The sequence below is a fragment of the Scyliorhinus canicula genome, chromosome 17 (assembly GCF_902713615.1).
Source record: "Scyliorhinus canicula chromosome 17, sScyCan1.1, whole genome shotgun sequence".
NCBI classification, from domain to species: domain Eukaryota; kingdom Metazoa; phylum Chordata; class Chondrichthyes; order Carcharhiniformes; family Scyliorhinidae; genus Scyliorhinus; species Scyliorhinus canicula.
This window is the reverse complement of record NC_052162.1, coordinates 42,720,297-42,746,094: the sequence shown is the minus strand read 5'-3', so window position 1 is coordinate 42,746,094 and position 25,798 is coordinate 42,720,297. Positions and strand designations below refer to the sequence as shown.

Genomic DNA, 25,798 nt, shown 5'->3' with positions numbered 1-25,798 from the left:
CAGGAAATTACAAAAGGTCGTGATTGTAGCCGTCGATCATGCAAACCAGCCTCCCATCCATTGATTATCGATAATTCCCGCTGCCTCAGAAAGGCAGTCAGCAGAATTAAGGATCCCACGCTTCCTGGACATACTCTCTTCCATCTCCTTCCGTCAGGAAAAAGATACCAAAGTTTTAGATCACATACCAACCGACTCAAGAACAGCTTCTTCCCTACTGCCATCAGACTTTTGAATGGACCTACTTCGTATTAAGTTGGTCTTTTCTCTGCACCTTGTTGTATCTGTAACATTATATTCTGCAGTCCCTCCTTCCTTCCCTATGTATGGTATGCATTGTTTGTACAGCATGCAAGAAACAGTACTTTTCACTGTATTCTAATACATGTGACAAGAATAAATCAAATCACAACGATGGTTGGGCTCTTTTTATGTATATTTATTGGGATTTTCAATTGTTTACAAAAAATTTGCATCAAACAAAACAAACGCAGAAAGATAGCTATAGGTATTCTACAGCAGATCAAGATTCCCGAGACATGGCAGCCAGTTATCTAACCTGGCTGGGAACATTGCCACCTCACCATAAACACCAGACACAACCGGGCTGTTTTAAAAAAAAAAAGATATAAAATAGATGTGCCTGAGGATAAAGGCAAAGTTTAAGAGATGAGAAGAGCTCCCAGAAATGCAGCTGCTCTGTCCTCTCATCTTGTGCTCCAATCTCCTGGGCTCTTATAGTTTTGCTCAATTTGTATTGTATCCCCAAAAGGGCAATCAACCCTTTAAAACTAACCTGCAAGTCAGGTCGAGACTATTGCTATAGATAACTATCATAACTTACTCATTGTATTTAATACTGATGTGGAGATGCCAAGATGGACTGCGGTGAGCACAGTAAGAAGTCTTGCAACACCAGGTTAAAGTCCAACATGTTTGTTTCGAACCTCTGATTATCCCTCTCTCCAGTTGCTCCCTCTGGGCTTGTAGACTTAGTTCGCTGCAAAGACTTGCATTCAAAATATCGTATTGCATCTTTGACTCTGTCTATATATGTGTTTCTGGAACCCACGTCTTCAATCACCTGAGGAAGGAGCAGTGCTCCGAAAGCTAGTGATTTGAAACACACCTTGTTGGTCTTTAACCTGGTGTTGTAAGACTTCTTACTGTACTTAATACTGATATTGGATTCATAGAATCCCTTCAGTGCAGAAGGCCCATTTTGTCTGCACTGACCCTCCGAAAGCACCCCACCTGGGCCCAATCCCCTGCCCGTTTTCCCCAAATCCTTAATCCTATGTAGGGGCAATTTAGCATAGCCAATCCACCTATTCTACACATTTTTGGATTATTAAACTTCCGGATTATTAAACTTCCTATTCCCCCTAGTTGCAGTAATAGAATCATGTAGGCAAGGTACATGATTGAAGGTTCTCCTCCTGAAGATCTGGGTTCTGCTGCAAAAAGGAAATGTTTAACCTGTAAGTAGATATTTAACCAGAAACCCTAAAGCACAAAAGGTGGCCATCCAGCCCCTCGAGTCTGCACCCACCCAGGCCAACTCCACTTAAGATACTATGTTAGATACTATGGGGCAATTTAGCATGGCTAATCTACCGAACCACATCGTTGTATTGTGGGAGGAAATCCATGCTGATATGGGGAGAATGTGCAACTCCACACACAAGACAGTCACCCAAGGTCAGAATCGAACCCAGGTCCCTGGTGCTGCAGGCAGTAGTGCTAACCACTTCCACCGTGCTGCCTGATTTGATATATCTTGCCTTCCAAAATATTTCCCATTTAGCTCTTCGTGATTTAGCCAAGAACGTGTTGATCTTATGATGCTGCTGTTTCTTTGCGGGAGAAGATGAGGTGACTTGCCTTTGAGTTTTTTTCTATTAACATCTAAATTCGTAGGGTAAGTATAAAAGCTGACTTGCTTTTTCAGTTTTAAAGTGGCACAAATTCTGAGGCTAGAGTTCAGAGTATATTTGGAGGGCATTGGCGGCCTGGTCGTGGGATTGTATTTTGTTGAACAATGTTTTAACTGTGATTGAAAATTCATGTCAACTCATTTTGATTACAGGAAACTAGAACCCTGGCTGAAATTGCAAAGGCGGAACTTGATGATACTACATTAAGAGGGAGGCAGATAAGAATTCGATTTGCAACACATGGTGCGGCTCTCACTGTGAAGAACCTTCCTCAGTTTGTATCAAATGAGCTGTTGGATGAGGCGTTCTCTATCTTTGGACCAGTGGAGAGAGCAGTGGTGATTGTGGATGACCGTGGAAAACCAACTGGCAAAGGCATTGTAGAATTTGCAGCAAAACCTGCAGCACGCAAGGCTCTGGACAGATGCACAGATGGTGCATTCTTATTGACAGCGTGAGTAATGAGAATAAAAATTCATTGTCAGGGTGGGGGGAGGTAGCAGGCAAGAATATTTTCTGTAGAACTTTTTTCCCCTGTTTCATTTCCATGGACATCATTAAGTCGATTGTTGTAAAGTAGAAGTGAGTGGAAACCCCACCTGCTGTAGTGTTACGCCTTGCACAGGAGGCACTAGGTTACATTCCTGGCTTTGCTAAGCTGATCTCGTTTGGTGACCGATAATTGACCCAAGTGCTTGAGGGTTAGGGAGGTGTAAATCTGTCTGTTTTAGAAATTGGATGTGTAGAAAATGGTACAAGAAGAATTGAGGACCCAGACTAGATGTTGCTGTCTTGTTTTTCTTAAAAAAAAAAATCCAATTAAGGGGCAATTTTTAAATGGCCAATCCACCTGTCTTGCCCGTCTTTGGGTTGCGGGGATGTGGCCCATACACTGAGAATGTGTAAACTCCTCACGGATAGTGACCCGGATACTCGGCGCTGTGAGGCAGCAGTGCTATCCACTGTGCCGTCCCATGTTGCTGTCTTGTTGTTTAAGTCAGGGTGGTTCTGCCGAGACACATTTTGTAATCCAAAGATTCCTAACTTTTGTTGAGCACTGTTGGAAATTAATTTCTTCTGTAAACGCCACCTCTTGCCATTTTCTAAAACTATATTAAACATTTTATTTTCATGGCTAACAGCGGCATATTGTTGAAGCCCAATCATATACTCCAAAAAGCTTTGCAGTAAAAAAAAACCTCACCACCCCCAAACCATGAAGATTTGACTCATAGCACTGCACCCTCAGCTAAAGGTGTTACTGCACAAAAGTTGGTTTGTTCTTCAGCGACAAGCAGAGGTTAATCTGCTGATTTTATAGTAAATTTTTGTCTTTATCTCCAGTGCTAAAATATGAACATCTGGTGCCAGTTGCATGATGGAATAAGATTGTTTCTTTTGGCAGGCCTGGAAATGTGTTCAATCATTAATACACAATCTGAATTTCAGTAATTGGTGCTGCAATGTCCTGTTAGTTACTTATCTTAATATCCTGTTTCAAACTTATTGAACCATTGTGCTTTTCCATTTTTAGGTTTCCAAGACCTGTGACTGTTGAACCATTTGATCAATGTGATGATGAAGATGGACTTCAAGAGAAACTGGTCCAGAAAAATCAACATTATCACAAGTATGTATTGGCTGGAAATTATTTTCAAACATGCTCACATTTCTGTTATCTACCTATTTAAACTTTCTGTAAAGTGAGCCATTCTAGAATCATCTAAAAGTATGCTTGCATTGATAAGAACACTTAATGAAATTTTGATGCATGGATAAATTAGAAAGCCGACATAGTGTTGCGTGGAAGTGCCAAATGAAATTGAAGGCACAGGTTTAATTCCTAGAATGGCCCGTGTTTTTATGTGTCAGGGAAATGAAGTACTATCCATGGTATTATTTTTTATGTTGTAAAAAGCAGCATGTTGCTTTAAATACCATTTTATTACTTTTGTTTGCCATTTGGTCACAAAAGAAAAGCCCAATTGAGTTGTCACATTTATTATGGGATAGCCCAAAAAATAGTACTGAAATTTATAGTAAGGGAGAGACGTGTGAGAGAAGGACCCCTGTAAAACTTTTAACATTGTCAAAATTAAATTAATTCCTAGCTGAATACAGTGTTCATGCAGTGTGTGGTGAAACATCGGATCCATCTTGTTTTCATTAAACTCCTTCCACAGAGTGAGTTCTTTATCAAAAACAGGGAGGTGGGGAGCTCATGTGGGCTGGTATATTTTATGAGTTGGTGACAAAATGGTCTCTGGAACAAGCCACCCCTATTCTGCTAGGCGAGTGTAAATTATAAGCGCTAAGTAAATTAATCCTGACCTATAGTTTATGGCCATGATTTGTTTTCTCTGTCATAGGCATGTTAACTTGAGCATTGCAGTAAAATTGCTGCAGAGCTAACATTTGGCAGCCCGACTAGATTAAACTATTTTATTAGCCACATCAATGTTGTTACTTTGGCAAATAAGAATTTTTCTTTGTTTAGTGCATGAATATTTATACTGCTTCTTTGTATGTAGTGAGTGTAATTGGTTACTTTGGCTTCTTGCCGTCAATTATGCTTGTCTGCAACTGTTGTGATTTTTAAGGGAACGGGAACAGCCACCCAGATTTGCCCAGCATGGGTCATTTGAGTATGAATATGCCATGAGGTGGAAGGCTCTGCTTGAAATGGAGAAACAACAGCAGGAGCAAGTTGATAGAAATGTGAAGGAAGCACGAGAGAAGCTGGAAGTAGAACTGGAGGCTGCACGTCATGAACATCAAGTCATGTTGATGAGACAAGGTGGGTTGAGAAGATCACTATTTTTGTGGCATATCGGAGGGTATTTATTGTTACCGGATGGAGATCATGAATTTGAACTGTGAATTTCCTTCTATTTCCACCACCCTTCCATTGTCTTCTGCTTCCTTTCTCTTTCTTTCCTTTTCTCCAACCCATGATCACCAATGCTAGTTATAAACCCTTTACCGTCTCTGTTTTTATTTTGGTTGATCCATTAGGTAAATTATTGAAGGGAAAATTTTATATAGGCTATCTCACTGGACAGGGGGCCATTTGGATCATTGCGTCTGTGCCAGCTCTTTGGGAGGTGTTAACCAATTAGTCCTACTCCCCGCTGTTCATCCATAATTCTGAAATTTTTCCCCTGATAAGTGGTTATGCAGTTTGTTTTTGGAATATTACTGCATTTGCTTCACTGGTGATGTTGGTTAGCACTGCTGCCTCATCACGCCAGGGACCAGGGTTCAATTCTGTCCTTGGGTTACTGCCTGTTTGGAGTTTGTACGTTCTCCCTGCGTCTCTGACAGTTTCCTCCCACAGTCCAAAGATGTGCAGGTTTGGTGGATTGGCCATGCTAAAACAAATGCCCCTTAATTTCTAAAGATTTGCAGGTTAGGTGGGGTTATGCAACTAGGGTGAGTGAGTGTGCTTAGGCAGAGTACTGTTTCAGAGGGTTGGTGCAAATCCCTACCCGTTTTAGGTAGTGCATTCCAGATGGAAAGACTTTCAAAAATAAATTCAGAGTACCCAATTATTTTTTTCCATTTAAGGGGCAATTTAGTGTGGCCAATTCACCTACCCTGCACATCTTTGGGTTGTGGGGGTGAGACCCACACAGACATGGGGAGAATGTGCAAACTCGTTATCCCGCCCCGAGATTGAACTCTGGTCCTTGGCGCATAGGGAGCAGTGCTCACCACTGCGCTACCCTAGATGGAAAGACTTGATGTGTTTTTTTTCATGTCACCTCTGGTTCTTTAACTCTCTCTTCTAGTTACTGACTCTTCTGCTATTCCTTATTTAATCTTTTGAAGCGCTTTTGTGATTTTGAACTTTCCGTTTAGATCTTCCCATCTCTTTGTGGGACATAATCTGACTGCTGTGGTCTATCCACACAACTAATTTCTCATCCCTATTACAGTTCTAATAAATCTCCTCTGCACCCTCATTCAGGCCATGACATCCTTCCTAAAGTGTGATGCTCAGAAGTGACCACAATGCTGTCGTTGGGGACTGACCAGTGTTATATTTAAAAAAAAAAGAAGTCAACCAATCTTGCTTTTGTAGTCTTGTGTTTCTTTTCATAAAGTCAAGAATCCTGTATGCTGCTTTAAAAAAAATTCTGTTTGTCCTGTCAATTTGTTTTGTACTCACCTGTGGGTCTCTGTTCTTGCACTCTCTTGAAAATAGTATAATTTGGTTTATATTGCCGCGGATTGAATTTTCTTTGGAGAATGGACGTCAAGCCAAGGCTATATGCCATATTTGAATGTTGCGCACTAATAATGCAAATCTAAAGGAGTGTGGCTGCATTCAGCTGTGTTCTGGGCACATTACAGTGTTCGGGATTAAACATTCACCCATTTAGGAAATTCTCTAGTTGGTGTACCAAGGTAAAGTTGCAAATCTGTTCACTTAAAACTGCAAACGCAATTGTATCTTCCGGAATTTGCAATGTATGGTTCTTAGTATATGCATGGAATTTTGCTTCAGTTCAAATGTTTCAATTACTTTTATCACTAGATTTAATGAGACGCCAAGAGGAATTGAGGCGCATGGAAGATTTGCATAATCAGGAACTGCAGAAGCGTAAACAAATGGAACTGAGGTAAAGAACATTTAGTTTTTCCTGCACTAAAAATGTAAATGCCGAAACCAAATTTTTGCAGACTGCATATTCTAACAGATAGCGGATATCATATTAAGCATATTGCACATGTTCTGAAACTTCTATTTCTTTTATATCTGATGGACTGGATTTATTTACTTGCTGAATTGTGACTGGTTGATACAAGACAGCTGTAGTAATCTGAAGTTAAGAATTGTCAATGTGGGATGAGGGTAGGAAATAGCAGCCAGTTTCTTCAGTCTTAAAAGATGTGTTCCAGCTTGTCATACGATTTTCAGGAATTTTATTGTGAATCAGTTTTTTTTGTGACTAGTCTTTTCATGATTGAGTGGTGATACTTGAAACAGTTACCATGCCTTGTCCAAATTTGGCTATGCCTTGCCAGAATATTAATTTCTCTGGCCTGCTTGAATTAGCTAAAATTGATTGAATATTGGGTACTTGAGATTGCATGCATAATCTGGGCAAGAGGAAGGCAAAGTGAATATTAGTAGAAGTGATAGCTTAATTTCTTCAGGGTGCTTCTTCACACTTTTACATCTATTGAATGATGCACTGCATTCAAGTAAGTGGATACTGCTGAACTTTAGATACCTGATATTGATAATTGAATTGACTGTAATCAGTAAGTCAAACTATTAGTCTTCATCAACATGTTTTTAAGTGGGAGTTGTTAATTAGAATTAATAGGCGGTTTGAATAAGGCAGCTCTGAATTAGGAATAGATTGGATCCTGATTTATTTTCAGAGCAAATAATTTCTTGCCGCACCTTGGTGTTTGGACGTTTGTAGAGGTCAATCTCAGGACATGGAGTGACAGTTTATTATATTTCTGTTACAAAAGCTTCGTCTCAAAGTACCACAGGATCCCAAATGTGACACCCTTATTCATAAAAGGGGAAGCAGGTAACCAGAAGATTGCAAGCGTGTTTGTTTTGAGTACACTTTGATGGAAATAGATTATGATAAAGGTGAAAAGTTAGAGCATGAACTCGTCAAGAACAATGAATCTGTGTTTCATAAATGCTACACATGACTGATTTTAATCAAATTATTTTGTGGAATTGTTCTTAATGAAGAGAATGCTGTGGATTTCGTGTGAATGGTGTCCTAGGAATAAGATAGAATAATTTCACGTACCTTTTTAAGAGTCATAGAAATGAGTAAGCCATTCAGTCCCTTGAGCTTGTTCTGGCATTCAGCTCATATAAGGCTGATCTGTATCTTAACTGTTCACTTGACGTGGCTGCCCTTCAATAAGACCTTTCTAATTGAAATTCACTTGATGTTAAATTTTCTATTGAGCTAAAGTGAGAAATTTTTGCAGGGAGTGGAAAGTTCTAGAATTTTCCATAAGCATCTGAGCTAGCATCAGCTTTCACTATAGAGGATACAAGTAACATCCCAGAAATAGCATGGGAAGGAGGAAGTCTAAAAAAGTAGGGAAGCGATATTGAGCAAATTGTCGGGTCTGTGGGCTGACAAACCCCATGGATGTCACCCAAGGTCTTGAAAGAAGTGGTTAATGAGATGTCGATTACAAAGTTGGGGAGAGACGAGGCCCCAGAGATTCAAAAACCAGGATGATAAATTTAAAATTAAGACTTTGCATGAGCCAATGTAGGGCAGAACGCACAGTTGATAGGTGAGCCGAAATTGTGGAATATGAAGACAGGCAGCAGAATTTTGGGTGACCCCCAATTTACAGAGGATAGAAGTGGGAGACCAGGAGGAGTGTGTTGGAATAATCAAGCCTCGAGGTAGAGAAGTCACAGATTATTGTTTTAGTAGCAGGCGATCTGCAAAATTGAGCAATGTTATGGAGGTGGAAAGAGGCAGTCTGATTGGCACAATTGTATGGTCATAAGCTCACCTCCGCATCAAATGTGACATCAAGATTGTGAACAGGCGGTCACTGTCTGGAGTTTGCACATTCTCCCCGCATCTGCGTGGGTTTCACCCCCACAAGCCAAAGAGCCACACTAAATTGCCCCTTAATTGGAAAAAATGAATTGGGTACTCGAAATTTATATAAAAAAAGGTTGTGAACAGGCTGGATATTATTTCGACCTGGCAATTTTTCTATGTTAACTGTTAGACTGGTCTATAATTCCCTAGTTTCCCTCTGTCACCATTTGTAAATAGCAAATTGATGTGCAATTTTCCAATCTAATGGTCTTGAATTGAGAGAACTTTGGCAGATTGTAGGAGTCGGTTAAACGGGAATCTTGTAGGAAATTATTTATGTTGGTGGAGGGAGCATGTGGGGAAATGGCACAGAAAATAAGTTCGAGGCCGGCATAGATCAGCCATGATCATATTGAATGGAGGCACAGATTTGAAGGACCTGGTGGCATGCTCCTATTTCTTGTGTTCAGATATGTTCACTGAAGTGAAGTTTGAGCTAATACTTTTGGGTGCATGAAAGGGGATGATAAATACTATTCCAAAGTCTAATATTTGTGAAGGAATAGATATCTAGGAGAGCAGATACATCTTGGCTGAGATGCAGTTGAAAATGGCCACAAAATAAACGTTTTTCGGTAGGGGACAGAACACGGAAAGACAAGAAAGGAATCTACAAGGAGTTTTGTGTGCATTTCTAGATGCTTTATTGGATGGCGGATATGTTAACCGTTGACAAGAAATATTGTGATTGAGGAGTTCTGGAAAGGGTGGGAATAGAGAACTTTCTGTTGGGTTGGCAAAATAGTTAAAAGAATTTCTATTGGGCAATCATTTAATCAATGTGGCACAGATTGCAGTTTATTGCTGCAAGATTTCTTTACCATAGGTGTCTAATGATTTAGAGTAGTGATTCTCAAACGAGGGCCCACAGACCCTCTGAAACTGGAGACTTAGATGGAGTCCGTTAAATAATTTAACAATTCCCATTGAGGGGCACTGTGGTCTAAAGGACATGATGTCTTTAAATAAATACAGATTTTTAAACATTAAAATGCCCTTTACAAGCAGTACTTTCATTTGAAGTATATAATTTAAATGGGGTGGCCTGTGCGCACTAATCCCATTTATTGTACTGTTGGGATTCTATTTGAAAAGGGTTCCTTTCTATTTGATCATGGGATGTGGGTGTCGCTGGCGAGACTGGCATTTATTTCCTACTTTAAAGTATTGTCCAAAAAGGTTTGAGAACGACTTTGGTGGATGATATGACTCATTTTATAAGAGAATTGAACGCGTCTTCGTAAAAGGTATGGGGAAAAATACAGAACTAGGAGTGGACTCTAGAACACCACAGGAACAGGCCCCTCGGCCACCAGGCCTGCGCAGATCATGTGTCCTATCTAGACCAACTGCTTGTATCCTTCTATACCCCATCTGTTCTAGTGTCTATCTAGACAAGTCTTAAAGGTGACTAATGTATCTGTCTCAACCACCTCACTTGGCAGTGCATTCCAGGCTGTCACCACCCTTTGGGGTGGGGGGGAGAGGAAACTTGCCCCGCACATCTCCACTGAACCCATCCCCTCTCACGTTGAACTTGTGTCCCCTTGTAATTGTAATTTCCGTCCTGGGAAAAGCCTCCAACTGTTCACCGTATCTATACCCCTCATAATTTTATAAACTTCTATCCCCTCAACCTCAGTCTTTCAAGAGAGAACAATCCCAGTTTATTCAATCTCTCCTCGTAGCTAATTGCCCACCAGGCAACATCCTGGTAAACCTTTTCTGTACTTTCTCTAAAGCCGCTTCGTCCTTCTGGTAGTGCGGTGACCAGAATTGGGCACAGTATTCTGAATGTGGCCTAACGAACAATCTATAACACTAACATAATTTGCGAACCGTTATACTTTATGCTTCGTCTGATGAAGGCAAGCATGCCATATGCTTTCTTTACCACCACTTCCACCTGTGCTGCCACCTTTAAGAATCTGTGGGCCTGCACGCCCAGATCTCTCTCTGTCTCTGTGCTCCTGATGGTTCTGCCATTTACTTTATAGCTCCCACCTGAATTGGATCTACCAAAACGCATCACCTCTCATTTGTCCGTGTAAAATTCCGTCGGCCATTCTTCCAGCCAATTTTGCAGCCTATCTATATTCTGCTGTATTCTCTGACAATCTTCATCACCATCTGCAACTCCAGCAATGAAGTGTCAGCACACGCATGAGTTTGATGAATTTCATTGTTATGGTTCTCTGGAATCTACCATGTACCAAAATGCAAAATTGCTTGAGATCCCATTTGCGAAAATATATTCCAATTTTACATATAGATGAACTGTTAAATATTAAACGTGAGAAGAATTTGGGTGGCATGGTAGCATAGTGGGTTAGCACAATTGCTTCACAGCTCTAGGATCCCAGGTTCGATTCCTGGCTTGGGTCATTGTCTATGTGGAGTCTGCACGTTCTCCCCGTGTCTGCGTGGGTTTCCACCGGGTTTCTTCCCACAGCCAACGATGTGTAGGTTAGGTGGATTGGGCATGCTAAATTGCCCTTAGTGTTGAAAAAGGTTAGATGGGATTACTGGGTTACAGGGATAGGTTGGAGGACTGGGTTTAGGTAGGGTGCCCTTTCCCAGGGCCGGTGCACTGTAAATTCTATGATTCTATGAATTGTCTTGGCTTTTAAAATTCTAATCGGTTCTAATGTCGTAGACAAGAGGAGGAACGCAGAAGACGTGAGGAAGAAATGTTGTTGCGTCAACGTGAAAAAGAAGAAATGATGAGAAGACAGCAAGAGGGATTCCGAGGGAACTTTGGTGAAAATGTAAGTGTTCTGGAATATTAATACCTTTCTATGAGCAATAGGTAACCTGAAAGCACATTCATACATTAATATATTTGTGGCAAAGAATATGATTTTTAAATAACACTATATTGATTTTAAAAACAGGTAAACTTGAATGTTTTCACGCTAACATCTGAGCAAATACATTATAGGAGCAGCAAGCTTTGCACTAATGTAAAATGAGTTGTGTCTTTTTAAGTTATTACATTGTTTTGAGTGCAGCTCACTGACAATATAAATAGGTTAACTACACTTGTCTACAGGCCTTGCCATATGAGCTAGAATAGAATGTTTATAGGTAGCTTGTTTATTTTTACTCAAACATTGCAAACGATTTTACACTGAATGGCGGTAATCACATTCTACCAAAGTTTGGAATTCCTTATGGTTCTGAATTTCAATATTTTCACCCACTAGTTGTAGATGAGCAATAACCAAGGAAGTAAAGCACGCATGCAGACCAAAAATGTACCCAATGCTGTTCATATGTGCATGTGTCCATACATGTAGCCGTTACTTAATTATCTATATCTGAAGTGGGGGGCTCGATGGAGGCTTCGTTAAGGGGGAACCATAGGTTCATCCCGGGGAACATGGATGGGGGATTTCGGGGATGGTATAGAGCGGGCATTAGACAGCTGAAGGACCTGTTTATCGACGGAAGGTTTGCGAGCCTGGGGGAGTTGGAAGAGAAATTTGGGCTCCCGCCGGGAAACATGTTTAGATATCTGCAGGTAAAGGCATTTGCTAGACGGCAGGTGGAGGGATTCCCTGCGCTCCCCGCGAAGGGGGTGAGTGACAGGGTGCTCTCGGGGGTCTGGGTCGGGGAGGGGAAGATATCCGATATCTACAAGCTTATGCAGGAGAAGGAAGAGGCGTCAGTAGAGGAGCTGAAAACGAAGTGGGAGGGGGAACAGATCGAAGACGGGACATGGGCTGATGCCCTGGAGAGGGTAAATTCTTCCTCCTCGTGTGCGTGGCTTAGCCTCATCCAATTCAAGGTGCTGCATAGGGCCCACATGACTGGGACGAGGATGAATAGGTTCTTTGGGGGTGAAGATAGGTGTGCCAGGTGCTCGGGGAGTCCAGCGAACCATGCCCATATGTTCTGGGCATGCCTGGCATTGGAGGAGTTCTGGAAGGGGGTGGCGAGGATGGTGTCAAGGGTGGTGGGATCCAGGGTCAAGCCAGGATGGGGACTCGCGATCTTTGGGGTTGGGGTAGAGCCGGGAGTGCAGGAGGCGAAAGAGGCTGGTGTGCTGGCCTTTGCGTCCCTAGTAGCCCGGCGAAGGATTTTGCTACAGTGGAAGGACGCGAGGCCCCCAAGCGCGGAGACCTGGATCAATGACATGGCGGGGTTCATTAAGCTTGAGAAGGTTAAATTCGCCCTGAGAGGATCGGTGCAAGGGTTCTTTAAACGGTGGCAACCTTTCCTCGACTTTCTGGCTCAACGATAGGGTACTGGGACAGTAGCAGCAGCAACCCGGGGGGGGGGGGGGGGGGGGGGGGGGGGGGGGGGGGGTTGATTATGTTAGCTTATTTTATTTAAATTTGATTTATCTAATTTTAATTTATGGTTAAGTTCTCTTGTTTGGGGGGGGGGGGGGTGGGGGAATGTGATACATGTGATGTTACGGTATGGGGGGAATTGTGGGTGTTATGGGGCTGTTAGTTGCATATTACTGCTTTTTGCTATACTTTTTGTTATATTTTCTGCAAAAAATTCCAATAAAAAAAATAAAAAAAAATTATCTATATCTGGATTCCCAATTAGCCACCTGTGATTTGTGACTAATATTCGATGAGACCAAGGGATTCCACTAATTTATCCATTAAAAAAAAAACAACAATTGATAACTTTATGGTCACCATTATGGAGATTAGATTCATTTAAAAACAAATTCAGATTACCCAATTCTGTTTTTTCTAATTAAGGGGCAATTTAGCACGGCCAATTAACCCACTCTGCACATCTTTTTGAGTTGTGGGATGAGACATTGTGAGAATGTGCAAACTCCACGTGGATGTGCTGGCATCAAACCCGGGTCCTCTGTGCCGTGAGTCAGCGGTGCTAGCCACTGCACCACCGTGCTGACCCGTACCAATTAACACTGATTTAATTTACATTAAAATACTGCCATTCGTACCTTCCTGGTTCATGTTGCCACTTGCCTGCACTTGTACTCTTGCTCACGTGATGGGTGATGTGTTTATCCGCAGTTTCTTCATTCTGAGGCACCCACTCTTTTGCCATCATGAATTGCTACTTCCGATGGCAGTGCAGTGATTAACACTGCTTCCTCATGGCGCCGAGGACCCAGGTTCGATCCCAGCCTGGGCCACTGTCTGTGTGGAGTTGGCACATTCTCTGCATGTCTGCGTGGGTCTCACCCCCACAACCCAAAGGTGTGCAGGGTCAGTGGATTGGCCACTCTTTTGAGGTCAAAATTGCCCCATAATTGGAAATAAAATGAATTGCATACTCTAAATTTCTAAAAACATAACACAAAAAAAAATTAATTGGCGCTTCCCACCCCGATCAGAAGGGCTGCCGACATGTCAGGGCTGAAAGAGCCTCTCTTTAAAAATCTATGAGCATTTCTGGAACCCGTGGCGTGCATGGCTGGGACTTTGAACTGAACTGAGGGGCATGTTCAGAGGCTTCCACATCTGTTGTATACAGGTATTGCACCACAGTACTGCCCTTGCATGGCTAGAACTTATCAAATTGAGTTGTATTGAAAATGCATGTTCCCAGTTTGAGATTTTGTGGGAATGGAACCGCCATAAATGGCAGGAGTTGACTGTAATGCATAGCCACCATTTAGTTTAATGATTAACTATATCTTTATCTCACTGAAGTGGGTCTGAATTTGAGTAAATGATGGGGGCTGTTTAGCACACTGGGCTAAATTGCTGGCTTTGAAAGCAGACCAAGGCAGGCCAGCAGCACTGTTTGATTCCCGTAACAGCTTCCCCGAACAGGCGCCGGAATGTGGCGACTAGGGGCTTTTCACAGTAACTTCATTTGAAGCCTACCCGTGACAATCAGTGATTTTCATTTCATTTTTCAGAGTTGTAGGCTTCCTATGAACTTCATTTTTTTCTTCATGAATAGCTTTTGGGACTTTGTATTGACCATTTGTTGACGTATGTGTTTTAGCTGAACTCAACCAGAGCAACAGCAGCGGCACCATTATTGGTGTTGAATCTCCCATACAGGGAAAAATAGCTCCGTTTCCTCCTTATCCAACAATTGTTGGTGAAAATGCATGACTGGTTTCAATATGGTCCCAGTCTGACCCTCTAACCGAACACTTATTTGATGCACATGGTCAGAGCTCTAGGATAAACGTGACTGACTGCTTGAGTGAAATACCAGTTAATTGGAAGTCATGGACATGTAATACAGGCAAATCATAACATTTTATGAACTGGAGGAAAGAACTTTGGCTGAGCATTTTTTCATTGGATATATGTAATTTTATTTTAAGAGAGAAAATATGAGGATGGAAGAAATTGCCCAAAGGAGTGGAATGGCTATGCCAGGTAAGATGCAAATTGAGCTTCAAAATGGAGTGTCATGAAGGTAATTTTTTTCTTTTAGTGTTAAAATTTTTCATGGGATGTCGAAGCCGCTGGCTAGGCCAACATTGGTTGTCCATTCTTAATTGCCCTTGAGCTGCCGCCTTGAACTGCTGCAGTCCATATGGTGTAGGTATACCCATTGTGTTGTTGGGGAGTTCCAGGATGTTTGACTTGGTGATGGTGAAGGAAAGACTGTATAATTACAAGCCAGGGTAGCTAGTAGCTTGGAGGGAAGCTTGCAGAATGCATTTGCTGTCTTTGTCCTTCTAGATGAGGAGGATAATTTGTTGATGGTGGTGTGCATATTACTTCAGTGTTACTTATGGAAAGGAGTCAGATAGTTTAAATTAACATTTAGTTGTTACCTCTGTCAATTATACAAAATGGCTCATTATTCTTCTTGGCATTTTGCAAATAGTGTCGAGAAGACATCTCAATCGGCGTATTCTGTAGGCCATAAGAATCAGAGCTGGGCCTCCACTGTTTAACAATCTATCTGTGTTAATGATTCCGATGGAGGGACCAAGTGTATTTTAGACAAATATGCTGGCAAATCGTAGGAAAGTAAGTTCCAAGAAGGATACAAGGGGATAGGTTAAGTGATTGGGATGTGGGAATATTTGAGGTTGACCACTTTGGCGGAAAGAATAGAAAACAATATTACTTAAATTGAGAGCCCGGAGAATGCGGTAGTGATCTGGAGTCGTTGTACATGAATCATAAAATTAGCATGCAGGTACAGCGAGTAATTAGGAAGGTAAATTGAATGCTGGTCTTGCAAAGGAGATGGGAGTACAAAAGTAAGGAAGTATTGGTACAACTGTACAGGGAATTGGTGTGACTCCACCTTGTGTGTTGTGCACAGATTTGGTCTCCTCAAGGAGTACACTTGTATTGGAAAAAGATTAGAGATGGTTCACTAAACTGGTGCAGGGATGAAGGGTTGCCTTCTGATGAAAGGTTCGGTCTATACTGATTTAGTGTAGAAGAATGTGAGATGATCTCATTGGAACAGATAAGGTTATGTGAGAGGCTTTTAAGGGGAGATGCTGAGGGGATGTTTCCTTTCGTGGGAGAAATCTGGAACATTGGCACAATTTCAAAATAAATGTCTCCATTAAGACTTGGGTGGGGAGGAATTTCTTTTGAGAGTAAGCAGTGGAGGCTCGGAATATATTCAGGGCTGTGTTTAGACAGACTTAATCTACATGAGAGTGTCTCGGGTTATGGGAGCTGGCAGGAAAGTGGATTTACAGTCACAATCAGATTAGCTATAATCTTATTTGGGGACGTGCTCAAGGAGTTGAATGGCTGACGTCTTATCATCTTGTGATCTTGGGCCACCCAACTGATGCAAAGGATATCGAGGGGCAAATTTGCAGGAACTTAGAGGTGCCAGAACTGTAGAGTCGTGATAATGGTGGACTTCAATGATCCTGATATAGATTAAGATGGTGTAAATGGCAGAGGGGGGGCAGAGTTTAAAATGTGCTCAAGTTCTTTCTAAATCAGCATGTTTCTGGTGTAACGGATGGCATCGCTAGATCTGATTCTTGGGAGTGAGATATGCTAAGCAGTCAGCAGTGGATCATAGTGCCATAAGATTTTGATTAAGGGCAGCACAGCACGGTGGTGTGGTTAGCACAAGCTTTCCTAGCATCTATGTGAAATACTCCGTCGGGTTTCCGCCCTCGGGTAGTCCGACAATCCTGAAGTTCTTGCGGCGAAACCTGACCTTCCACCTTCCCCTTGAGCGTTTTTTCTGGGTTGTCACAAACTTTGCAACTTCTGCCTTGAATGAGGCAATGTGATCACTTTGGTCTGTGATAGCTTTCTCTGGTTCTTGCACTGTTGTCTCCTGGGTCTCCGTTCTCTTTGAAGGGGGCCAGCGTGATTTCTATGGCTGACATGAGGTCTTCCTTGCGGGAACTCGTGTTTTTGGATCTTGTGTAAGAAGTTCCATCCACTCCAATCGATGGGTTGGCCGGAGTGTTTGCTGGCAATCCCTCACGGTTTGGCGTATCCGGCATGTGTCTGTGGCCTGGACCATCCTCTCCTGACTCTTGTTGCTTTTACTATTTTTCCAGCTCTGTAACTGTTTGAGGACATTTCCTCGGGTGGTTTAGGGTAAGGGTTGTTTTGTTTTCTTTTTTTGTAGCCTAATTTTCTGGTTGAAAGGGCCTAATTTGACCTTTTGTTCAGCACATTGGTGCTCACTACTTTTGGTGGTGACAATCTAAATGTAGATATAAGGAAAGTAAAGAGGGATAAGAGGAGAGAATGAGAAGGGACTAGCAACTGAAATGTTTTGTATACGTAAATAGTAAAAGCGTGGCAAGAGTAAAGATGGACTTATAAGGAACCAAAAAGGAGGCCATGCATGGAATGGAGACAGGAGTGACTGAGGTATTAAATGTGTACAGCCTACCTGACTAAGGGGATAGTTATTGCTAATTGGAATGACACTTATTCTTGGCTCAAGAATGCAAGACTTTTTAAAAAAAATAAAAAAAATATTGATTTAAATTGTGTGTTAAAACATGAATTGTATGCTAATTGCTGGTTAGTGTCTTTTTGAGCTGTGTTTTTGGCTTGACTACATCCCCAGTTATGTTGTCTTCAGGTAGTTTGATTGTAAGTTCGTATTCCCATTTGACTAAAAGGAGGAATTTTAACTTAATACTCAATTTTTCTATTTAATGTAGCCCTCCTGGGCTTCTTGCCAGTGTTGAATCAAAAGTAAAGCTAAAATTGAAAGGAATTAAATATCACACACTTGATCATGTATGAATTTTGATGGCATTTTAATTTTCATTATTTAGAATATCAGCTTCTCAAAAGTTTCCACTGTAGCAGCATATTTTGTTTTGGAATAGCAACCTGGTGTATATCAACAGTAACTGTTATACATAATGACTTTTTATTCAAAAAATGTAAAGCAGTGAAGATGAATTCGGCAGGATCTTTTTCTCCCCATGCTCATCCTTTCAAGTTTGTATTCAAAGAAATTTCAAAGATATTCCACTTTATTTTGTGTGGATCCTTCAGATTATTGGAGGGATTGTTGTAAATTTTGTTTGGCAAGGCATTCCTTAATTTTTTTAAACTAAATGTTTCCTGTTTGCATTCATTTCAGTGGGACTAACTGCAGCTGATTTTACAAATCTTAAAGCAGGTATGAAATTAGAATTTATAAAGATTTCATTGAGATTGCTGTTTTTTTGGTGGAATTTGCATTGGTGTAATTTTCAGTGTTTACTTTGTGGAACACACCCAAAATATAGGTGTACGATTGTATTGCATGTAGGGAAAAACCTTGAAATGGCAAAGCAGTCTAAAATTTCTAGTAGGAATGGGAACCCCGCTATACTTATTTGATGGGTACGGAGTTGTTGGAGCGCGAATCCGTATTTGTTTTGGGAGTAAGTACTTGACTGGATGAATGGCGAATGGCCAATAACTGTTAGCCTATATTTTACCAAAATATTATACTTATCAGCCTCTGCAAACCAAGTTCCGCAGCCACTTATGGGAATGAACAGACCAACTGTGAATACTAGTGCACCACCTCCACAAGGACCACCTGGAAGCCTGGGAAACCAAATGCCAGAAAACAATATGGGAATGGTAATGTATTAACATAATATATTAAATAGATAAGACTAGCCTTGGGATGTAAATCTCAGGTAACAAAATAGTGAATTTGAAGTTAGAAACATTGTTTTTCCTAATCTTTGGCAAGATAGTGTGAGGCTGGGAGAGACTGTAAATATGTGTTGAAATTGTTTTGAAGTTTGGTTTCATTTTTGTAAAGTTCTAACGTACAAAACACATGGTGCAGGGTCCTTCTTTGGGTGCCTCTCTAACTGAAATATAAAAAGCATGCTGTTAATTTCTTCTTGCCATTTAGGATTTGGTTTAGACAGGAGTCTTCTTCTCTCTTTCCCCCTCTCTCCCCCCAACCCGTTCCAACATGGTAGCTAAATCCTTGAGATTAAAATGCGAAGTCTCTCATTAATCAATGTCTTTAAAGCATGCAATGGCGGAATAACTTTGCCTTATCCCTTTTATAATCAAGTTGTTGGAGGTTTCCAAATTCTACAATGTTTCGTACACTGGATGCCATATAAACTAAACCTGGATTTTCAACTTTCCTCTCACTTGGGTGTATCTTGCACAGTAACTTTTTTTTGGGGTTTGTCGAGTTTGAGGTTGACAAACATAATACAGCAGTAGTAGAGCTATAAGCTTTTAAGTCTATATAAAAAATCCATTATGATAGGAAATTGTCACAAAACTGTGGATCTGCTCCCATGGTGTTCGTTTTCCATTGTCCTGATTAGTTGGTGACAGTAATGATCTTGAATATACTGGAATGAGTTGTGAAATACGAAAATTTTCAATTTGCCAGTTACTTTCAACTTGCCAATTACTTTCAAAGTGATGAGTTTTAATTTAGAAAGTATAGGACTTGTAAAGTTTACTTTGAATGCATTTTCGTGACAACAGCTTGGGTGCTGATTTAAAAAAAGTTTTATTTTAATATTTTTTAACATCTCTGATCAGACTACCAAGCTCCTAATTGATCTCAATTTACCTCTTTACCTCCACTTGCTTTCTGGAGTAGATCAGGATGAATTATGACAAGTTCCCCACTGGACCAACTTCTGCATAACTGGTTAACACAGGAGGTTCAGTAAAAGAATGAACTGGGTTTACAGACAGTGGTCAAAATGAGATGCAGGAATGGATAGAAAAGTGCAAGAAAACCTAAAGGGGAAGGTATGAATGCAGACTTCTGGAAATTCTGAGGAAGAGACTTAACAGTTTAATTGAGTGAAAGTCAACATCTCAAAAAAAAAGCTTCTGGGGAACTATTCTTAAATTGAGTTTTGTACTCCATTTATTTGATTTTGTGTAGACTTGTCTGTTTAAGGCTCCACAGTTATATTGAGAACAAGTTATTTCTCCTGTAATCTTAATGATGCAGTGTGTTTCAGTTATTGTACATACTCCTGCTTGAAGTCTGTAATTGTGACTTATGGATATATCTTAACACCGTAAAAATATTGTGTGCACTTTCTGTCAACTCTTTCCATTATATTTGTGTCCAGATTTGTAAAGTTTGACTTTTTAAAAAAAAACTTACCAGGTTGAAATTACACGCTCTCCACAAGTGGAGGTGTTGGCGCTCCACCACTGGAAGGAAGATGTAATTGCATTGTGCTAAGTTTATATGGGCAGTTCCATTATGAATGTGAAAATAGGAATTTATAATGGAAAGTGATAAGAGCAGAATATATAACATGGAGCCTGATTCATATCTGTGCACCCAAGTCCAACTTATCCCACTTCACCTAAAGACTAGATTTGATCTTGACTGTGTCCAGTGCTAAGGGAATCTGATTAGTATAGTAAAAACATAATTGGCAAAGCAGGTGCTAATGCTTGATTTTCCGACTTTGCAAAAATAGTACCATTTATGTTCTTAAACAGAGGATGTGCCAAACTATTTACTAATGTATATAGTGAATAAAGGCAAAGATTCTGTACTGGAATGAAGGACACAGATGGAACATGGATATCTGTATCAGTTTTGATGGTGCTATTGTAATAGTGTTTGTGTCAATGCACCGCTGTGTTAACAAGTGAAAATAAAACATTTTAGAAGCTTGAAAGCTTGTTTGGCCCAACAGTCAATTTTTTAAGAAAATCCCACCGACTTGACTTCTCACCAGATCACTCAATCCATTGTCTCCAAAAGCTCCTCATCTGACCATGAGCCCAGTTTTTTACCTCATTGGAATCATACGGTAACTTCTATAGGTTATTTGTAGCTTATTCTCCATTGTAAATTGGTTTTGTGAATTTCTGTAAACTTGTGAAACTACAGACTGTACTTTAAAAGAAAAATCAATCAACAAATCCTGAAGTGACAGTTGCATTTTGTATTTTTTTTGTCAGAGGTTGTGTGCTTTCTCATTCTGGAAATCATTATTTTGAATAGAAACATATGAAACAAGAGGACTATTGATTAATTCACCACCAGTCTTAAGTATGTTATTAAACAAGTAACTTAAATTTATTGACTAGTATTATTTCAAAATTAGTTGGTCGCATTCAAAATAGATTAGCTACAGGAAATAATGGGTTGACTGCAAGGTTTCCTGCAAATATGCTTTCAGTTGAGGCCAATCGAGTAATCCTTTTGATTGTAGCATGCACCTTGTGTACATTGTGGGGTGAACAGAGTGGAGGTTAAGACAGGTTATTCCTTGACATATGAAGCAATTCTGTGCAGTTAATTTGTAGGCTGCATATCTTGGGGGAGCAATATGAAAGTTATCTGTGTTTCATCTTTTAAAAAAAAAAAAATTATAGAGAACCAAATTATTTTTTCCCAATTAAGGGGCAATTTAGTGTGACTAATCCACATACCAGAATATTTTTGGATTGTGGGATGTGACCCACGCAAACTCCACACGGACAGTGATGGGGGCTGGGATCGAACCCGGGTCCTCAATGCCGTGAGGCAGCAGTGCTAACCACTGTGCCACCGTGCTGCCCATCCTGGTTTCATGTATAGATTGCTGTTTTCAGTCATATTCTGACTTGATAACTGCAATTGATAATTATTTTATTTTTTGCTGACATTGGTTTCAGTGTAGCTTGAGATTATGGTTTGAAGTAACGTGACCGTAAGTGACCTGAGATACTTCAGCTGCGGCAAGGTCCAGTTCTTTGGATTATTGCAATATTTCAGTCTGAATATTTACCTAACATTGCAATTTTCATCTGTTGAATATGTTCATTGGAATTACAGAACAGATAGTCGATAGATTTTAATAGTTGCATACTTGGATGTAGGGTTATGTTTTTCAGCACTATTGAGCTACATGACCTAGATTTTTAACAATAATGAGGAAAATTTGCAATGTATAATAATGTTATATATTGAAATTCACAGCAGAAATTCAGCCAACCAGAAATCTGGACCGATTTTATGCATTTAATCTTTTTTAATATGAATGCTATTCTGTATTTTTAATTTAATTTTTTTTTAGAATACCCAATTTTTTTTTAAATTAAGAGGCAATTTAGCATGGCCAATCCACCTGTCATGCACATTTTGAGTTGTGGGGTGAGACCCTCGCAGACACGGGGAGAATGTGCAAACTCCACACGGACAGTGACCTAGGGCCGGGATCGAACGCAGGTCTTCAGTGCCGTAGGCAGCAGTGCTAACCACTGTGCCGCCGTGCCACCCTCTGTATTTTTAAACAGCTAAGAACTTGAGTTATTGGTGACATTATGCCAAAATGGTGACTATTTAAGTTACAGTGGAAAAGTGTTATTGTAGCAATAGTATCGTAAATCACTTGAGTATTTATTGTCACAAATATCCTGATGGTACTGTAGGTGACTGCCGCCAGAAGTCCTGATCCATAAAGTGCTTTTCTGCAGAAAAGATGGAGCGCCCCAATAACTGCTATTTGCTTTGTGGGGGCAAGTATTGTTTAGACAGGTGATGCAGAACTACAGACAAAAGTGCTTTGTTTAAAATATAAGTTTACATTCCAAGTCTTGAACATGCAGAATTCCAACAATATTTAAGAATGCTAGCTGTTACTCTAGAAATCAAATATCTATTCTTTCTTAGTTTGCTTTGACATGGCGATAAATCCTGTGCATTCTGGACGCTGCACATGTCTAAGAGGTCAGAGATTTAGGTTACTGTGAAATGATTTGTTAAAATGCTACTTCCAATGGTGAAAACCTTTGTTTGCAAAGGAGATGGAGTAAATACTAAGATGTGAAATTAGTGTGAATGGTTTATTCCATCCGCTGTTTTTATGCAAGCCAATGTTTTGTTGGTATGAAAATAATCATAGAATTTACAAGTGCAGAAAATAAGGATCCCATATGAACATTTAATTATGTTCCAGTAATTGCTCAACTCTAATTTTAAATGCCAAAACTTGCAGTAATTTTAAGTTTCTGTTGCTGTATTACTGATGGAATATTTTGAATTGATCATTAGATACCTGGAATTGCAGCATTTGCTTTTAAGCTACTGGGTGAATGATTTGAACTGTTTTTCTTGCATTGCAAACATTAGTGTTACTTTTAATTTCTGAAAATACTGAGATGGTTCTTTAGGTGTCAGTTAGCTGCTGATTTCTTGCACAGTTACCATTCATGTGTGGACTGAGGTGACAAATTAAATAATTTAGGGGGGTGGGGGGAAGGAAAGAGATAGCACAGTTGTGTTTGGCCCATCACACTCTTATGGCAGGGTTGTCTATTTTTCCCACATTCTTTATTCAGGTCCCTAAATGTAGTTATAATTATCATTCACGTAGGTCAAATAGGGATGATAAAGAATCAAAGACAAATTATGTCCCCATTGAAGAACCAAAGATCATGGGCGAGATTCTCAGGCCTCCCAGTAGCGTGTTTCTTGATGGCTCGCTGACTATGGATCTTCTGGTCCGGCTGCAGTAATGGGATTTCCCATTGAATCCACCTCGCGCCGCTGGGAAACCCGCGGCAGGGGCACACAGTCACCGAGACCGCAAGATCCTGCCAGCATGAACAGCGAAAGATCGCGTCGGATATGTGAACCTGTGACGCTGTTCAACAACTACTCAATGTTGAAATGAGATGCAGATTTAGTAGGTCAGTAGGTGACTAGTTACATTTTGTTGCAAGTTACATAATACAATTAGTTCTGGAGGTAATTGGAGGGATTATCTGCATAAAATGCTCCATCTCTTTTCTCTCAATAGTTGAACATGAAAGCACACTTCAAAAGGATATGTACATTGTAGTTGCTTTTTTAAAATGGAAGGATGAACCTGTTTTCCTTAAAATTGATGATTAGTGTTTAAAACTTTGATATCGACTGTGTAATATATACTTCAATAGATTGATGATAAATTTGGAAAGTGGAGCTTGTATTCCTGCTTATTTATCTGTTTATTTGAGCTGATGTGCTGAAGGCCAGGCGGAGTACAAACCTAATCTAATTATTTAGATTTGTGTTTAAATTTTTGCTGAGCCTCCTGTCGCAGAGAACAACGTAACAGTGAAGGTGTACAGTGTTGATTAAGGTTTTCTCTCTCTCTCTCTCTCTCTCTCCTCTCTCTCTCTCTCTCTCCTCTCTCTCTCTCTCTCTCTCTCTTTCTCTCTTTTTCCCCCCCCCAACCAACAACTGCTGGATATTCGGTGGTTGACTTTCTCCCCACTATGCTGGCGCTATCTTGTGTCTTGTTTTCTTGTCAGCCTTGTGTTCAAATGGCCATTGTGTGTTCTGAACAATGAGTGTTAGCATTATTCCTTTGCGTAGGGCGTTGCAGCTAATACCTTGCCCATCATGTTTTAATTTGGGCTGCATACATGATTATCAATCAATTTTTCTTCCCCCGCCCCTTCATGTCCCCTTTAACCTAGGGCACCAGAGCTGGAATCTTTGCTCTGGGCAAGATCTGCGATTCCAGCTGCGAATTTTTTTAGCTCTGCATTACTCTGGGTTGTGTCTTTTACACTACTGAGAGCATTTCTCAAATTTCATGATAGATCTAATAATGGCTGAAGTTGATTCTATTCTGGTTTTTAAAAAACTGACACATTGGACTGACACATTAGAAGGGGTGGGGAAGTAAATTAATTAAGTCACATTGAAGCATTCATGATCAGGAAGGGAATTGTATGTTTTAAAAAAAATAAATAATAATTATTTTTATTAAAGCTTTTCAACCAGAATTTTTACATAACGGAAAAATAAACAAAAAATATTTAACAAAACTAGGTGGCTGTTGTTGTTGTACAAAAAGAAAATATACATTAAATAGACAATTCACCCGAGCTGAGCACCCCCCCCCCCCCCCCCCCAAAGGTTGCTGCTGCTGACACTTTACCGCTCCCCTGGAAAGTCAAGGAAAGGTTACCACCGCCTGGAGAACCCCAGCAAGGACCCACTCAAGGCAAACTTTATTCGCTCCAGGCTGAGGAACCCAGCCATATCACTAACCCAGGTCTCCACGCTCGGGCGTTTCGAGTCCCTCCACATTAACAAGATCCATCTACCAGGGAGGCAAAGGGCAACACCTCAGCCTCTTTCGCTTCCTGCACTCCCGGGTCCTCCGACACCCTAAAGATTGCTATTGTTGGACTCGGCTTCACCCGCGTGTCCCATATCCTGGACGTAGCCCTCGCAAAGTCCTGCCAGAATTCTTTTAGCACCGGGCATGCACAAAACATATGGACATAGTTTGTTGGACTCCCTGTACATCTCGCACACCTGTCCACCACAAAGAACTTGATCATTCTTGCCGTCGTCATGTGAGCCCGGTGTACCACCTTAAACTGAATTAAACTGAGCCTGGCACATGATGCGGACGAATTCTCTCGCTCTCGCTCTCTCTCTTCCCCCCTCCACGACTCAATTGCCAGGGCAAATAGTAACGGGGATAGGGGGCACCCCTGCCTCGTCCCTCGGTGCACGGGGGCCTGATACAGTAGCTTGACCCACCTATGAAACCCTCCCGAATCCAAACCTACCTAACACTTCCCACAGGTACTCCCACTCCACCCTGTCACAGGCCTTCTCTGCATCCATTGCAGCCACTACTTCTGCGTCCCCTCCCTCCGAGGGCATCATAATATTCAGGAGCCTCCTCGCATTCGTGTTCAATTTCCTGCCCTTGACAAAACCCGTCTGGTCCTCCTCGATCACTCCCGGGACGCAGTCCTCTATTCTGGTAGCCAGAATTTTTGCCATCGGACCTGGGTCTTGTCCAACTGCATACTATCTCCTCCAACTCAATCGGGTCCCCAGTCCCTCCACCCGATCCTTGTCCACCCGTGG

At 40.9% G+C, this 25,798-nt stretch overlaps 1 protein-coding gene across 5 annotated transcripts in view; it reads left to right on the top strand.

Annotated features, from left to right (window-relative positions):
* The window catches only part of LOC119952137 (non-POU domain-containing octamer-binding protein-like), a 128,462-nt gene that overhangs the window by 14,681 nt on the left and 87,983 nt on the right, over positions 1–25,798 (top strand). For 4 of the 5 annotated variants that reach the window (XM_038775720.1, XM_038775721.1, XM_038775717.1 and 1 more), the window contains 8 exons: positions 2,090–2,391; positions 3,472–3,567; positions 4,538–4,734; positions 6,478–6,562; positions 11,208–11,319; positions 14,835–14,889; positions 18,065–18,103; positions 18,428–18,555. In XM_038775720.1, the coding sequence (XP_038631648.1) occupies positions 2,090–2,391; positions 3,472–3,567; positions 4,538–4,734; positions 6,478–6,562; positions 11,208–11,319; positions 14,835–14,889; positions 18,065–18,103; positions 18,428–18,555 (1,014 nt within the window). Of the gene's footprint in view, positions 1–2,089; positions 2,392–3,471; positions 3,568–4,537; positions 4,735–6,477; positions 6,563–11,207; positions 11,320–14,834; positions 14,890–18,064; positions 18,104–18,427; positions 18,556–19,555; positions 20,865–25,798 lie in introns of those variants that run through there. The other variant, XM_038775719.1, reaches the window with a different exon arrangement.